This window comes from Megalops cyprinoides, chromosome 3 (genome assembly GCF_013368585.1).
Source record: "Megalops cyprinoides isolate fMegCyp1 chromosome 3, fMegCyp1.pri, whole genome shotgun sequence".
In the NCBI taxonomy this organism is placed as follows: domain Eukaryota; kingdom Metazoa; phylum Chordata; class Actinopteri; order Elopiformes; family Megalopidae; genus Megalops; species Megalops cyprinoides.
The window spans coordinates 15,464,741-15,479,922 of record NC_050585.1 but is presented as its reverse complement, the minus strand read 5'-3'; the positions used below and the strand labels follow the sequence as shown (position 1 = coordinate 15,479,922).

Sequence of the window (15,182 nt, the reverse complement as noted above, 5' to 3'; positions counted from 1 at the left end):
CAACAAGTTTAGAAACTGCCTTTGGGGTGGAGAGTATGAAAATAGATACTTATTGTCAGTGAGTCATTATGCTGTAAAGCTGTAAACTACTTTGAAATATATTCTCTTCTCTTTGATACATTTTGATACATTTTGTTACATTTATGAAAGTCACGAGATGCAGGAATTTAAATTGATTCACCCACCAGAATAATTTCCAAAACATGCCATTGGTATACCTAGCTGGTAAATTTATTAAAATAGTTTTGGCATTCCAAAGAAAAATAATTCCTGCTCATTTTATTAAGCTGTTCATATTACCTTTGTTTCTGTCTGGCTCTTTCCTCTCTCTTCTTTATGATATGACAGTGTACATTTAGCTGCAAAACAGGGACCTAGCTAGCTAGCTGTCTTGCTTCCAACTCATATGATACATTGAACATTTAGAACCCATTTTTAACTATGGGTATGAATAAATATGGAGAGGAATGTGCATTCCGCACTACAGCAGGTGGAATGTCAAATTCATATCTATATTTAATGCAGGTCATCCTGGAGCAACATCAGGGTTTTCTTGAAGTGGTTGTATATTAAGCGAAATTACTCCCTATTTCATTTTGATATGTCTTAAAATATATTCAGTTTAAAATAGGTATCACAGCCTGTCCAGTGTGGCCTGGAAAAAGCCAGAGCATCACAAGGTTCCACACGAGAGAGCTGGCAGACTCACAGAGGTCATTCCTGCTTAGTCTCAGGTGTTGAGAAGCTGCTTAAAACACAGTCATTTGAACTCCTGCAGGTCTGAAAAGGGTGGAATATTTAACAAAAAAAAAGAAAAAAAAATACTATTTATTTAAAAAATGTGACACCTGTAACTGGCTATGTTGCTCTGAATTATGTCCTTATTTTGTTATATTCTATTTCCCCAAAGCATGTTATTTGTCTTGTAACTCTGATTATACTTAAGGAGCACAGAAGGGACATTGTAAAGGGAGATTTGACTTCAGGGTAAAACAGCATCTTTACAGGTAAACAGATCCAAGAACCTATGAACAATATTATTGGTTAAGGGCTTTGGTGTAGCACTCTGGAACCCAAGTAGCCCCTTTAGGGACAGATGGCAGGGAGGTCACTACAGTGGCACAGCAACTGCCCTAGCATGAGGCAATTGGCAAGAGGCCCTTGATAAGCCCTTGTGTGTTGCACATGACACGTCCTTGTCATCTGCAATAGCCTCTGATTAGGCCCAAAGAGCAGGAGAAGGTCCTTCAGCACAGGCACCAGTTCTCCACTGACAGCAGGCCCCTCCACACCCAGAGCAATGTGGGTCCCTTGACACAGATACAATAACATGCAGGTCCAGCAACAGAAAACAAAGAGAGCCTTAACATTATTGTTGTTTTGAGATCTCATGCAAGACTTTTTTCTCATTTATGTGACTATCTACATTTTATCATTTTTATAATATTTATTTAATGGGTAAATTCACAATTTAAATCTGCCCATTTCAACCAACACTTTTCTCCTGATGGCAAGTATAACATTTCACATGTCAACAACCATCAACCACAGTTAATTATTGGAGCTAAAATACCATCCAGAGGAAAAAGGATATAATCAGCATGAAAAATGTCTTAAGATTATCAGTATGCTGTTCAAGTCTTCCTCGAACATTTTAGATCTTAATTGGATGTCAACAAAATCATCAAGGGGATTGGGGGTTCAAACAACACACTACCACAAACAAATACACAAGAGAATGCACTGTGAAAGTAATCACAATGACAAAGAGTGCAATGCCCAGCCAGCTCGTCATAGGCTGTTATCAACTACAAGTAAAAAAAATCTTTTAAAGACGTGTGTAAAAATGTGAGACGTTGCTTCACAAAAACATTTTTGTGCAAAATGAATGAAAAGTAATTCTAGGGGTAACTAGAATGGACAGGACTATGCATTCATCTGTTATTCTACACTACAGCAGGTGCCCCCCACCCCACCCCTGCCACTCTGGGTCTAGTTGAACAGCTTTGTATTTCTTTTTATGCATAGTCATACAGAATTGAAATTTACTTTGAATTGTGTCACTCAACAGAGACTTTATTATGGTGGGTGTGGTCTGGTCTTCCCCCCGTCTAGGGTGAGGTGTAACATAAAATAAAACGTGTGGACACCCCCCCTTTTCTTGTCTCCAGTCCAGAACACTCACATCGTAAATAAAGCTTTTATTAACACAAAACGTCAGGGGTGGGCAAGGCCAAAATAACAAACAGAGCACAACTTACTGAGGAGAAAGGGAATAAATTACCTAACCAAAGAAAATAAGAAAATAAAATACAGTCTCTTCCCTGACTCCCTAACTATCTGAAAACAAGAGAAAAAACCAACAACAGAAAACGGCACCCACCCCTTACTACCCGCTAAATAACAAAATGGTAACACAAAGAAAGTATTTACAGCTATTTACAGAGAGCACGCACACAAATGCGCATCACCAGGTATCACTGTAGCAGTTCACAGACGGGCATTAGCAAGAGGCGAAGCGCCTCGCCATCCAGAGGAAACTAAAAACCTTTCAAGACATCTGATGCAGGTTGCCATTGACTGTTGTTTCTGGGAAATGATGCATCACAGCAAGATTGTATCTTGTAAAATGCTGTCCTGTTGGTTGTGATGAAGTAATTTGAAACACTTGGTGCTACAGAATGGTGAAGTTACATTAAAAGCTTTCAAATAATTCTGAATTGTGCAGGGTTTCAAAGGTTTCTGCTAATTATTACACATAATCACATAAACTTAAAGATTTTTGTTCTGAACGAGCATGTCCATAAATCTCAGCCCACACATGATATTATTTAAGGCTTTGCAAGTGTGCTTTGATGATGATTTTGTCTTTCAAATATAGGGACCATGGTAGAAAACATGTTTTTTTAATGAGATCATTTAAAATCAATGGTTAAAATAGATAAAGTATAACTTTTTGACAAAAATGGCCAGTGTCTGCTAATTTTCCAGTGCAACATATATGTCTCATATGTATATGTAACAACTGCATTATGCCTTTATCATTTCCATTCCAGTGGTTCATTAGACATCTGTTTTGTGAAAAGATGCCTAATTTGGTTAGCAATGTAAATTTCTGGCATTTCCCCTTCGGCCAGAAGAACTGAACTGGAAAGATGGATTTTTAGATCCAACTTCAGAATCAAATAAATAACAGGTATTGCTCTATTTTCTCATTTATAGTGCTTTTTCCCTTCATAACTAATGGATTCAAACAAGTCACGTTAGAATTCGATCCACAATATTCTCCATTTACGGACTCACAGGCAATTTGCTTACTATCATTAGTCTGCTACCAAAATAACTAGCTAGCTGGAAAAAAGTGAAGCGAGCAATTATATTAGTGAGAGAAATACAACTGTAACTGTAAAAAACAAAAAATTACACCTAAACAACACACACCAATTTTCCAATAATGATTTAAACTCCACTTTGATATTGATACTGTTAAACATAGCTTCAATTACGCATCAGTGGTCTGTAAACTATGAATTACACTACTAATCTACTGATTAAAATCGAAGTATATTTATTTATCCCCAACTGGAACACATTTTAATGAAGCTGAACTGTGACAGGTCATGTTGTTAATGTATTAATTTGATAGTTGTACAGTATTATCAGAATGGCAAAAATGGCTTGTCATCATGCCTAGACGTGTATTTGCATATGCGGTACGAGTGATCCACACAAACATTTCTTTCATATGCACTATCATTACTTTGTGTCTGGGGAGTCCTGGGTCTCGAGGGATGTTTGACTAATTGGCTGAAGAAAGACATAAAAAGGCAGAGCATAAATGCTGAGATACATTGTTTCACATCTGATGTTCTGTACAATCTTTCTCACAGCTTCCAGTAGGACCTGGAGTAACATTCATCAGTGTGGAGGGAATCCTTTCACAGCTCAAAGAATTATCCAAATTACAACTGTCTTTGACAGACAATAATCCATTGACAAAGAGAAAAGTAACCTAAAAATCAAATTAGCTCTCATAACACTGAAGAATTATTTTTTACATTATTCATGCATAATATGTTAAATACTATGAAGCAACTTTAATTAAGAGCACAGAAGAAAAGGAATACTACACCTTGTGGAAATTACGTTGGTAAATATTTACTCTTCATGGTTTTAATTCAGTTGACCAATTATCGATTTCAAGTGTTCAGTTTTTTAGTTTCTGTTTGGTGTTGAACCAAAGAAGACCATTTATGGACAATATATCTCATTTTACTGTGTTCACTCTCTCTCAGCTGGAAGAATCAATGTCAGTCAAACAAACATGTCTTGCTCTCTCTCTTGCTGTGTATCTTCTAATAATTATACTGAATCTGATTTTGATACTGACAATCTTGCTGGAGAAATGCCTCCATGAGCCCATGTACATCTTCCTGTGTAATCTGTGTATTAATGCACTGTTTGGAACAACTGGTTTCTACCCGAAATTCCTGTATGATTTAATCTCTGATACCCATGTGATATCTTTCGGTGGGTGCTACTTGCAACTCTTCGTGATTTATGGCTCGACACTGTGTGAATTGACAACGTTATCAGTGATGTCTTATGACAGGTATGTGGCAATATGCAGGCCTTTGGATTATTGCTCTGTTATGACAAACAAAACTGTAGTAAAATTGCTCCTGTTTTCCTGGCTTTTGCCTGCTGCCTCGTTAACTATAGCACTTGTGTTGACAAACCGGTTGTCATTATGTGGATCCCACATTGACAAACTCTATTGTGACAACTGGTCTATAGTAAAGCTTTCTTGTGAGCCTGCTGGCATTAACAATATTTATACATTTATTGGAATCATTTTGTATGTTTCTATTTTAATTCTTATTATTTGTTCATACGGTAAATTGATTACTGCTTGTATGAAATCTACAGAGAACAAAAACAAATTTATGCATACCTGTGTGCCACATTTGCTGTCTCTAACTAATTTCGCAACTGCAGTAGTTTTTGACATAATGTATACTCGATATGGATCAAGGGATTTCTCACGGAGTGTACGTAATTTTTTGGCTTTAGAATTTCTGATAATCCCACCTGTTTTTAACCCCTTAATTTATGGATTAAAACTGACTGCTGTTCGCGAAAGAGCTTTCAGAGCTGTTAAAGTCAAAGGGACAGACCTTTTCAATGTGAAAATGAGGTAATAGCACCCTGTTTCATGTACTTGTCTAGAGTCTTAAATTTAACTGTGTTTTGTTATTGTGTTTGCTGTGAAGAAAACTTGTTAACATGACCCAGTGAATGCCCTAAAACAGAGATTGGTTCACTGCACCTTGCTGAATGAGATTGCTGATGGTGGGAAAATTACACTAGCCAGACACAAACCTGCAATGTGTGTGAAATGTGTGCGCATCAGAGCATGTACCTGTAGCATGTGCAGTTCCCTTGGGGGAGGGGGGGGGGGGGGGGGGGGTGTTAGAGTGGAAGAATGGTTGGGGGTGGCTGCAAGAGAAATAACATTTGTGAGCTTGGTTTGGAGCTTTGGTATTATGTGTTATCTACAATTACAATGTACAAATTACTTTTAATAAAGGTTGTTAAATTTTTATTTACCTCTGTGTCTGTGAACTGCTTGGTGGCCTGGCCTGGCCTGGTGTGCGAGTTATCTGAACTAGTGAGTGACACTGACTGTGAAATGTGATACGATTAACATCAGCAGACTAAAAGACCAAAGCCCTCTGGTGCACAGGGAAGAAAGAGAAGAAAAGAGGGGGGAAAACAGGAAGCAGACAGAGGTAATGTGATGAATGAATAGAATAGTTTATCCATTGCATAGTAGTTATCGTTGGAGCAGAGTTTTACTAGCTTACTTTGGATGTTCGCTAATTTAATAAATAGCTAGAGTTAACATCAATCACTCCCACCTTTAATTCATTAGGGAAAGTTGGAAAGACTATTCAGCTGTTTGGGGAATAATTTACAACATAATTTTGAGAAATACACTTTTGTGTATTTGTGTATTGTGTGCTGCAAGAACCATCCACTGTCTGCCTCAAGAAACCAGGCATACATTTTTATTGACATCTTAGTCTAGTTATCAAATGTTAGCCTTGCTTGTGATAGTCAATTAAAATTCTTTTCCTTTTCCATCCCCTTTTGTAATTAATAGTTATAGGGCTGGGCGATAAAACAATAACAATAATTATCGCAATATAATTTTACTTCATAGAAATAAACGTTCGATATAATTAACTTTCATACTTAGATAGCATGCACAGAAATGAATCACAAACTGCCAATCATGTCGCAGGAATAGAGGTATGCATTGCGCACTTAGGTTGCACAGTGAGACGTATAAATTCAGGCCAGCATGTGGTATTGTTTACAGACTAGGGATGGTAAGATTCACAGATTCGCATCGGTGCACCGACATATAAGTTTACAATGCAATTGCCCCAATTAAAAAAAAGTGTACACCGGATACAATTTGGGATGAACTCGGGATGCATCATTTCTAACATCTCTGCATCAGTAAAATCTGATTTATTTATATTTATTACACGACTTTGTTGAATATTTGATTCTGATTGGTCAATTACAGCATTCTATGGTCTGTTATTTCTGAATAGCAAACCGCTGCTATGAATAACAGACCGTTGCTACGGACGCAGTTCTGATCATAGACTCTGGAGGACCACGTCCAATTATATCAATCCGCAGAAAGAAGTCTGGTAAAAAAATTTAACAAGTGATAGTATCTATTTATCTTGGTCATTTTTAGCATGCCATTAACGCCCTCTTGGTGAACTAGTATTTGTAGCCGGTGAACAAACTTGCTTGATGGGTAACAAGCTAGCTAATTAGCAATAGCCTATCCAAATGAATATCTATTCCTAGCATAACTCGGTTGTGAAATGGGACCGCAGGGAGACCAAAATCTTAATTCCTCTGTAGCCACATGAATAGCTAGCTAGATAGCCAGCTAAGGTTTGATTTTAGTTAGTTAGCTTGGTGTAACATCGCTTTCAATTTATACAGTACTAGAAATCATGACGTAGAATTTTATCAGTTAGATAACTTGCCAGGTCTGTGCAGGTCGCTAAGTAGTGAACCGAATGGATTTGTTAGTGTAGAAACGCAGAGTAATGGTTTACTTTTGCTAACACAACCATGGGTTAGGTGAAGTGGTAGGCGTGACTGCATCGATTACACAATAATCAGCAGTTACCTAGCATCATTAACAGTGGCATTGTAGGTCGATGTAGCTACAGCAGAACATACTTTCTGTTGCATGGATATATGCAAAATAAAAAAATAGCTAAATAGCTATCAAGCACCCCATGGTGAGAACTGTGAAGTAACGCTAGCTTACAAGCCAACCAAAAAGTTGGTTACTGTAACTTAAGTAAGTTAACTGGCTAGCTAACATTACCTAGCAATAATCTGTGATTTATGAGAAACTTAATACCTTGTGAGTCATCACTGGCAGCTCGAGTGCGTGCTCTTGTCTTGTGTTCGTTCATCCCCTGACCAGAGAAAAAAGAATGCATTTCAGATTGGAAAGTGTGAATGTTGTGAATATCCAAACATCTTCTATCAGCACACCGTTAATGTTAATTTATGTAACTTAAGGTAACTTACCGCAAATTAGACCTGTGGTTGTGCACCAACTCGATGCAATATCTCTGATGCAAGTTGCAACCGCCTCATGTAGTACTATACACCGTACGGTGGAGCTGTCGAGCAAACAACTGTTTTCCGTTATGTTTCCCCTGCTGTTTTCAAAATAAATCAGGTGCGCATTTGATAGAGAGAGATGAGGTTGCATCAGCAACTGTTAAAAAAGTTTATGTGAATGAAACTGACAAAACAGCGTTGAAGTTAATTGTGTGGCTTCATGAAATGTAAGAGATGTGACCACAAAATGAGGATGGCGAAGTTCTGATGTATTGACAACTTTGTCTGGTAAGTAAGCTTAGCCTTGTTATGCAGCTACAATGCAATCAGTAGGCTTATGTGTATCTTTACAACTGCAAATAGAATCAGTGACAATATGTATATAATGTTCTCTATGTACGTTAGCCTTATCTACCTGTCAGTCTATAGGCTTGTGTCTAAACGGAAAGGAAACGTTAAAGGTGGGGGATGGGGGGGGGGGGGGGGTTGGTAGTGGTAGACCTATGATAGGCTACTGTATGCTCTATTTGTTATTGTAGAATGTATAGCCTACACACCTATATTTGTCATGGCTTGAAGTCCAAGCTGCTGTTATTAATTACCACTATGTGGTACTGTTCTACATGGATTGTTAAGGTATTGTAATTTCAATGTTCAGCGTTCAGCGAGTATTTTTATTATTTTCTGGCATTTCCTCTTACAGGAAATGTGAGGGATTTTTTATTTTTATTTAGATCCAACATTATGGCGTCAGATTTATGTCAAAAGTCGCAAGCGCAGAAAATATTCTCGCGAGCGCAGGAAACATGTGCTACTTTACAATGGTGTACCTACATGTACATGTCTATCGCTTTCACATTAACACACACACAGCATTTGCTTAGAGATATTAATGATAACCGAATGTAAATGACACATCCATGAGCATGAGGTAACACTTATATTTTGTAATTTTGAGGAAATGTCGACGTAAGAAATGCAGACGTCAGAGAAGGAGTGTCAGAAGAGGCTCAATCTTATTTAAGTCCCACTGTAGCCTTTTCAGCTGGATGAAATACATACATAGGTAACATTTTGTGAAAATTGCACAAGTCCAGAGTGTCAAGGCTCAGACAAGGACTCAGTCGCAGACCACCGGAGAGTCGAGTTACGAGCAGGTTTATTGATGTCACAGGCAGAATCGTAAAGACAAGCAAGCAGGGTCAAAACCAGCGAAGCAGTCAGAGGGCAATCCAGGTTCGGGGGGATCAGGAGCAGGCAAGGTCGAAACACCGGGAAGACAAAATAATCAGGCGAACAGAGCAGAGCGGCAGGCAGGAATCGAGTCAGCGACAGTCAGGTCAAACACGGAAAAAATGCACAGAAGCGAAACGGTGGGGACGAAACAGGTGAAAATGCTGCTACGAACTAGCAACAGGACAGGGACACGCAGGGAAGATATAGGGCAGGATTGACGAGGGGATGGGAAGCAGGTGTGCAGGCAGGCAGGTGAAGGCAATGAGGCAATCAGGCGGGTGGAGACCGGGCGGGGAGCGGGGCAGGGCTAGAACACAAGGAAAACAAAAGCACATGGACAGGAAAAACAAAAACACCATAGCTAGGGGGCAGGAGCACTGACACAGAGAGGCCAATGGTCTTTGTAACTACCTGTGTCTACTGTCTGCCATCTACTGTATTAACATCCAACTCAATATCATTTACTCGCAACAAAACCTACAAGACACTTAGGGTATCGTGATGGACCAGCTACGTTTCTATTACATCTGAAAGATCAGAGCCAGTCTACACAATTCTTGGAGCAGGCCATTCTAGACTACACTATTGCAATGCTAATATACCAGCCCTGCCTGGGTGGTAAGCCCATTGCAGATGATCAGCCAAGAGGACACATGTAACTCTTCCGCTGATTACCCTTCACTGGCTCCCAACAGTTTTTACATCTTCTGAACTAAAGCATCAGCCAAATACCATAACAATAACAAATCATCCAACTGAATATGTTGTGTTAAGGCTTATTATTATTATTTTATTGATGTCTATCTTAGATATTATCATTATTATTATTATTTTAGATTTTCTCAGAGTTTGGGCATGAGGCAGATTGACATGCTGCAAGATGGAATTGCTGGAAGTTCTAGAACTCTGTCCAAGATGTTTCAGAAACCCGTGTGTGTGTGAAAAGCCTGAAGAAAATGAGAAAAAAGAAGAGACAAAGAATTGGTGGAGTTGATATGGTGGTTCATATTGATGAGAGCAAGTTCTGCCACAAGCGAAAGGTATGTTTTAGGTTAAGGTCAATGTTTCTACATTCTACACAGAGAGGAGTAAGTGACTACCCCTTTCAAAACAAGCCCAACAGCATGTTCCACACAGATTAGTCCTAGTATCGGGTGGATGGAAAGTCTCGTGCATGTTGTGCTGTTCTTTTTTTTTTTCCTTTTTTTACTGTCTATGGGTGTAATGTAGGGCAGTGTAGATCTCACACCAATGTCTACTTTGTCAAAAAAGTTCTCACCACTTTGTAGTATGCTTATGATGGTAGTGCAATTTTATGTGATCTTTTACAGTACGGGACAGGGCGTTTTGGCAACACCTGGAGGAGGAAGGTGTTAGTGCCGGTGGTCAGGACACAAACGCGGACTGCAGGATGTTCCGGTTGCAGGCGAGAATAGAAAGGGACAGGCAGTTCGTAAATCCAGGGACAGGCAGGGTTCGAAGCACAGAGAAGCAATCCGGGGGCAAATCCAGAATCGGGAGTCAGGGAGAACAGGGTCAGGAATCAGGCAGGTGAGAGGCAGCGATCAGATCCAAAACAGCAGGCAGGAATCGTGGTCAGGAAACAGGCAGGATCGGCAATGTAACAAACAACTCTCGAGAAAATAAAGCGCGGGGACGAGACAGGTGAAACACACTGAAACGAACTAGCAACAAGACAGAGACACGCAGGGAAGATATAGGGCTGGGGTAACGAGGAGATGGGAAGCAGGTGAGCAGGCAGGCAGGTGCAGGCAATGAGGGAATCAGGTGGGCGGGGACCCGGCGGGGAGCAGGGCGGGGCAGGAACACAAGGAAAACAAAAGCACAAGGACAGGGAAAACAAAAACACTGCGGCTTAAGGGGGCGGAGCCCTGACAGTACCCCCCCCCCCCCCCCCTACGGACGCCACCAGGCGTCACAGCGGGTTCGCCAGGGTGCCGGCGGTGGAAGTCCCGGATCAGAGCCGGATCCAGGATGTCCCTGGCAGGAACCCAGCTCCTCTCCTCGGGACCGTAACCCTCCCAGTCCACCAGGTATTGTAGACCGCGCCCCCGACGCCGAACTTTCAGCAGGCGGCGCACGGTGTGAGCTACCGCTCCGTCGATCAGGCGGGGCGGCGGAGGAGCCCGGGGAGCTGGGCAGAGACGGCTGCGGACGACGGGCTTGATCTTGGAGACGTGAAAGGTGGGGTGGACACGGCGAAGAGAGAGCGGGAGCTTCAGCCGGACCGCCGTGGGGCTGATCACTTTCGCGATTGGAAAGGGGCCGATGAAGCGGGGAGCCAGCTTGCGGGAGTCCACCTTGAGGGAAAGGTCCCGGGTGGAGAGCCACACTCGCTGACCCTGGCGATAGCGGGGTGCCTTGGAGCGGTGGCGGTCAGCAAACCGCTTAGCCCGAGCCGAGGAGCGGAGCAGTGCGGTGTGCGCGCGTCTCCAGGTGTGGTGGCAGCGCCGCACAAACGCCGTTGCCGAGGGGACCCCCACCTCCTCCTCCTGGGCCGGGAATAGGGGAGGTTGGTAGCCCACACAGCACTGGAAGGGCGATAGCCCCGTGGAAGCAGAGGGAAGGGAGTTAACAGCGTATTCGACCCAGGTGAGGTGCTGGCTCCACGCCGACGGCTCCCGAGATGTCAGGCATCGTAGCACCGTCTCCAGCTGCTGGTTGGCCCGCTCGGTCTGGCCGTTGGACTGGGGGTGAAAACCAGAGGACAGACTGATGGTGGCCCCCAGTAACCTGCAAAACGCCCTCCAAAAGTTAGATGTGAATTGGGGCCCTCGGTCGGACACCACATCGAAGGGTAGACCGTGCAGCCGGAACACCTGGCTAATGAGTAACTGAGCGGTCTCCCTGGCGGAGGGCAGTTTGGGTAAGGGGATGAAGTGCACGGCTTTGGAAAACCGGTCCACGATGGTGAGGATGGCGGTGTTACCGTCGGATGGGGGCAGGCCGGTAACGAAGTCCAGGGCGATGTGAGACCAGGGCCGTCTGGGAACAGGCAGGGGTTGCAGCAGACCGGCGGGAGGTCGGGTGGAGGTCTTGCTCTGGGCGCAGACCGAGCAGGCGGCGGTGAAGCTCCGGATATCCTCCGTCATGCTGGGCCACCAAAACCGCTGGCCAATGAACGCCGCCATGCGCCGGGCTCCAGGGTGGCCAGCGAGCCTGGATGAATGCCCCCACTGCAGGACCTGAGAACGGACAGACTGGGGAACAAAGAGGCGGTTAGGGGGACAAGAGCTGGGACCCGGTTCGTTCTGGAGGACGGTGCGGACGGCGGTCTCAACGTCCCAAAGCGCCGCGGCGACAACGCATCTTGCTGGCAGGACGGTGCTGGGCTCCTGTGAGTCTTCGGCCGGGGCGTGCTGGCGTGAGAGGGCATCAGGCTTACTGTTCTTAGAGCCCGGACTGTAGGACAGGGTAAAATCAAAGCGGGAAAAAAACAGGGACCAGCGGGCTTGTCGGGGATTCAAGCGCTTAGCCGATCTGACGTACTCGAGGTTCTTGTGGTCGGTCCATACCAGGAACGGAACACTCGTCTACCTCCACCAGGTACTGGCAAGCAGGGTCGGGTTGGGTCAGGACAGGCGCTGAGGTGAACCGAGCTTTCAAGTCGCGGAACGCCTCCTCGGCAATCGGAGACCAGGTGAACGCTCGGTTAATGGATGTAAGGGCGGTGAGGGGAGCCGCTACCGTACCGTAATTGCGTATGAAGCGGCGGTAGAAATTAGCGAAACCAAGGAATCGCTGCAGTTCTCTGCGGGAGGTGGGGCGAGGCCACTCCTCGACAGCGCAAACCTTCTGCCGGTCCATACGGATTCTTCCTGCCGTGATAACGAAGCCCAGGAAGGAAGTGGTGCTCTGATGAAAAGCGCACTTCTCCACTTTTACGTAGAGGTGGTTTTCGAGCAGACGCTGGAGGACGCGGCGGACATGTTGTACGTGCTCAGGCAGGGAGCGGGAGTAAATTAAGATGTCATCCAAGTAGACAAACACGAACCGGTTCAGCATGTCCCGGAGGACGTCGTTGACTAGGGACTGGAACACGGCTGGTGAATTCGTCAAACCAAACGGCATGACCAAGTATTCATAGTGGCCAGATGGGGTGTTGAACGCCGTCTTCCATTCGTCCCCCTCTCGAATCCTGACCAGGTGGTAGGCATTGCGGAGGTCGAGTCTTGTGAAGATGGTGGCGCCCTGTAGCGACTCAAAGGCGGATGACAGAAGCGGCAGGGGGTAGCGGTTTTTTACCGTGATGGCGTTGAGGCCCCGATAATCTATGCAGGGACGGAGGGAGCCGTCCTTCTTCCCCCCGAAGAAGAATCCGGCTCCTGCAGGCGAGGAAGAAGGGCGAATGAGGCCAGCCGCAAGGGACTCTTGGATGTATTTATTCATGGCCTCCGTCTCTGGTGGAGACAAGGAAAACAGGCGCCCCCTGGGGGGGGGACGAGCCGGGCAGCAGGTCGATAGCGCAATCATACGGGCGATGAGGAGGCAACGAGGTGGCGCGGGACTTACTAAAAACCAGCTTCAGGTCCATGTACTCTGGCGGCAGTGCCGACAGGTCCGGGAAATCCTCGGGCGCTGACGCAACCGGCGATACAGGGGCCACGGCGTTCCGAAGGCAGTGGGAGTGGCAAAAAGGGCTCCAGCCCAGGATCCGGTTGCCCTCCCAATCGATGTGGCGGTTGTGTCGGGTTAGCCAGGGGTGACAGGGGAACTGATGACGTTAAGCACGATCTCCTCGCGGTGATTGCCCGAGACGAGGAAGTTCACCGGGGGAGTGGCGTGAGTTACGCGGACCAGAGGGGCCCCGGTGATCGCGTGGGCCTCCAACGGCGAGTGCAGTGGGATGCAGGGCAGGTGTAGCCGGGCTGCCAGGTCGGCGTCAATAAAACTGCCATCGGCCCCCGAGTCGATCAAGACGGAGACAGCGTGGCTCTGACCTCCGACAAGCAGGGTGGCTGAAAGCAAAGGACGGGTCTGAGGGAAATGGCGTAAAGGGGTGACGCTCACTTGGAATCCCCTCGCTACGGGTGAGCGTTGGCCCTTAGCCGGGCAGGTCGCCACGAAATGGCCAGGTTGCCCGCAGTACAGGCAGGACTGGGTGCTGATCCTCCGCTGACGCTCCATGGGGGACAGGCGGGCGCGGTTGACCTGCATCGGCTCTGGAGCATCCGGAAATGGCGGTGCAGGGCCCTTGGCCGCCGTCACGAGGGGCTGATGATGGACAGGGCTGGGCAGGCTGCTGGTTGCTCTCTCCCGGCGTCGCTGCGACAGGCGCTGATCTACGCAGATGGCCAGGTCCACAAAAGTATCGAAGCTGGGAGGCAGCTCCCGAGTGGCTAGCTCGTCTTTGATGGGCTCCGCAAGACCGTGGAGGAAGGTGTCGAACTGTGCCTCCGCGTTCCACCGGCCAGGGTGCGAAAGTCAATGGCGTAATCGGACACTGACCGGCCCCCCTGGCGGATCAGCAGCATCTCCCTCGCTGCCTCGCGGCCCTGCCGGGAGCAGTCGAACACCCTCCTCATCTCCTCAGCAAAGGCTGCGTAGGACTGACAGAAGGGAGCGCCGGCGTCCCAGACTGCAGTACCCCACTCCCTAGCGCGGCCTGTCAGCAGGGTGATGATGTAGGCGATCCTCGCCCGGTCTGTGGGGAACGTGGAGGGTTGCAGTTCGAACCCCAGGGAACACTGAGAGAGAAATGAGCGGCAGGTACCAGGATCCCCCGCATATGACTCAGGGGGTGGCAGCCGGGGCTCCCGACAGGGAGACGTGGGCGGAACCGGCGAAGAGGCAGCAGCGGGCGGAAAAGGGCGATCTTCCTGACTCAGCTGCAACTGCTGCAACTGAGCAGTGACCCCGACGAGGCTGGCGGCGAAGCCGTTGAGGGACCGGCTGATGGAGTCCAACTGGCTCTGGTGTCCCCCCAACAGAGCGCCTTGAAGCTCCAGGGCTGCCCTCAGCTGTGGGAGGTCCGCTGTGTCCATGCTGGCTAGTTCGTTCTGTTAGCGCCGGTGACTGGGACTGCAGGATGTTCCGGTTGCAGGCGAGAATAGAAAGGGACAGGCAGTTCATAAATCCAGGGACAGGCAGGGTTCGAAGCACAGAGAAGCAATCCGGGGGCAAATCCAGAATCGGGAGTCAGGGAGAACAGGGTCAGGAATCAGGCAGGTGAGAGGCAGCGATCAGATCCAAAACAGCAGGCAGGAATCGTGGTCAGGAAACAGGCAGGATCGGCAATGTAACAAACAACT

At 46.1% G+C, this 15,182-nt stretch overlaps 1 protein-coding gene across 1 annotated transcript; it reads left to right on the top strand.

Moving 5' to 3' along the window:
• The first annotated feature begins 4,253 nt into the window (after positions 1 to 4,253).
• LOC118774169 (olfactory receptor 1086-like) lies at positions 4,254 to 5,201 on the top strand. The gene has a single exon (XM_036523323.1). The coding sequence runs from the start codon at positions 4,254 to 4,256 to the stop codon at positions 5,199 to 5,201; it is 948 nt and encodes a 315-aa protein (XP_036379216.1).
• The last annotated feature ends 9,981 nt before the right edge of the window (positions 5,202 to 15,182 follow it).

Excerpts from the sequence above, each read along its gene's own strand:
- LOC118774169 (XM_036523323.1), top strand. The coding sequence starts at position 4,254 with ATGGACAATATATCTCATTTTACTGTGTTCACTCTCTCTCAGCTGGAA.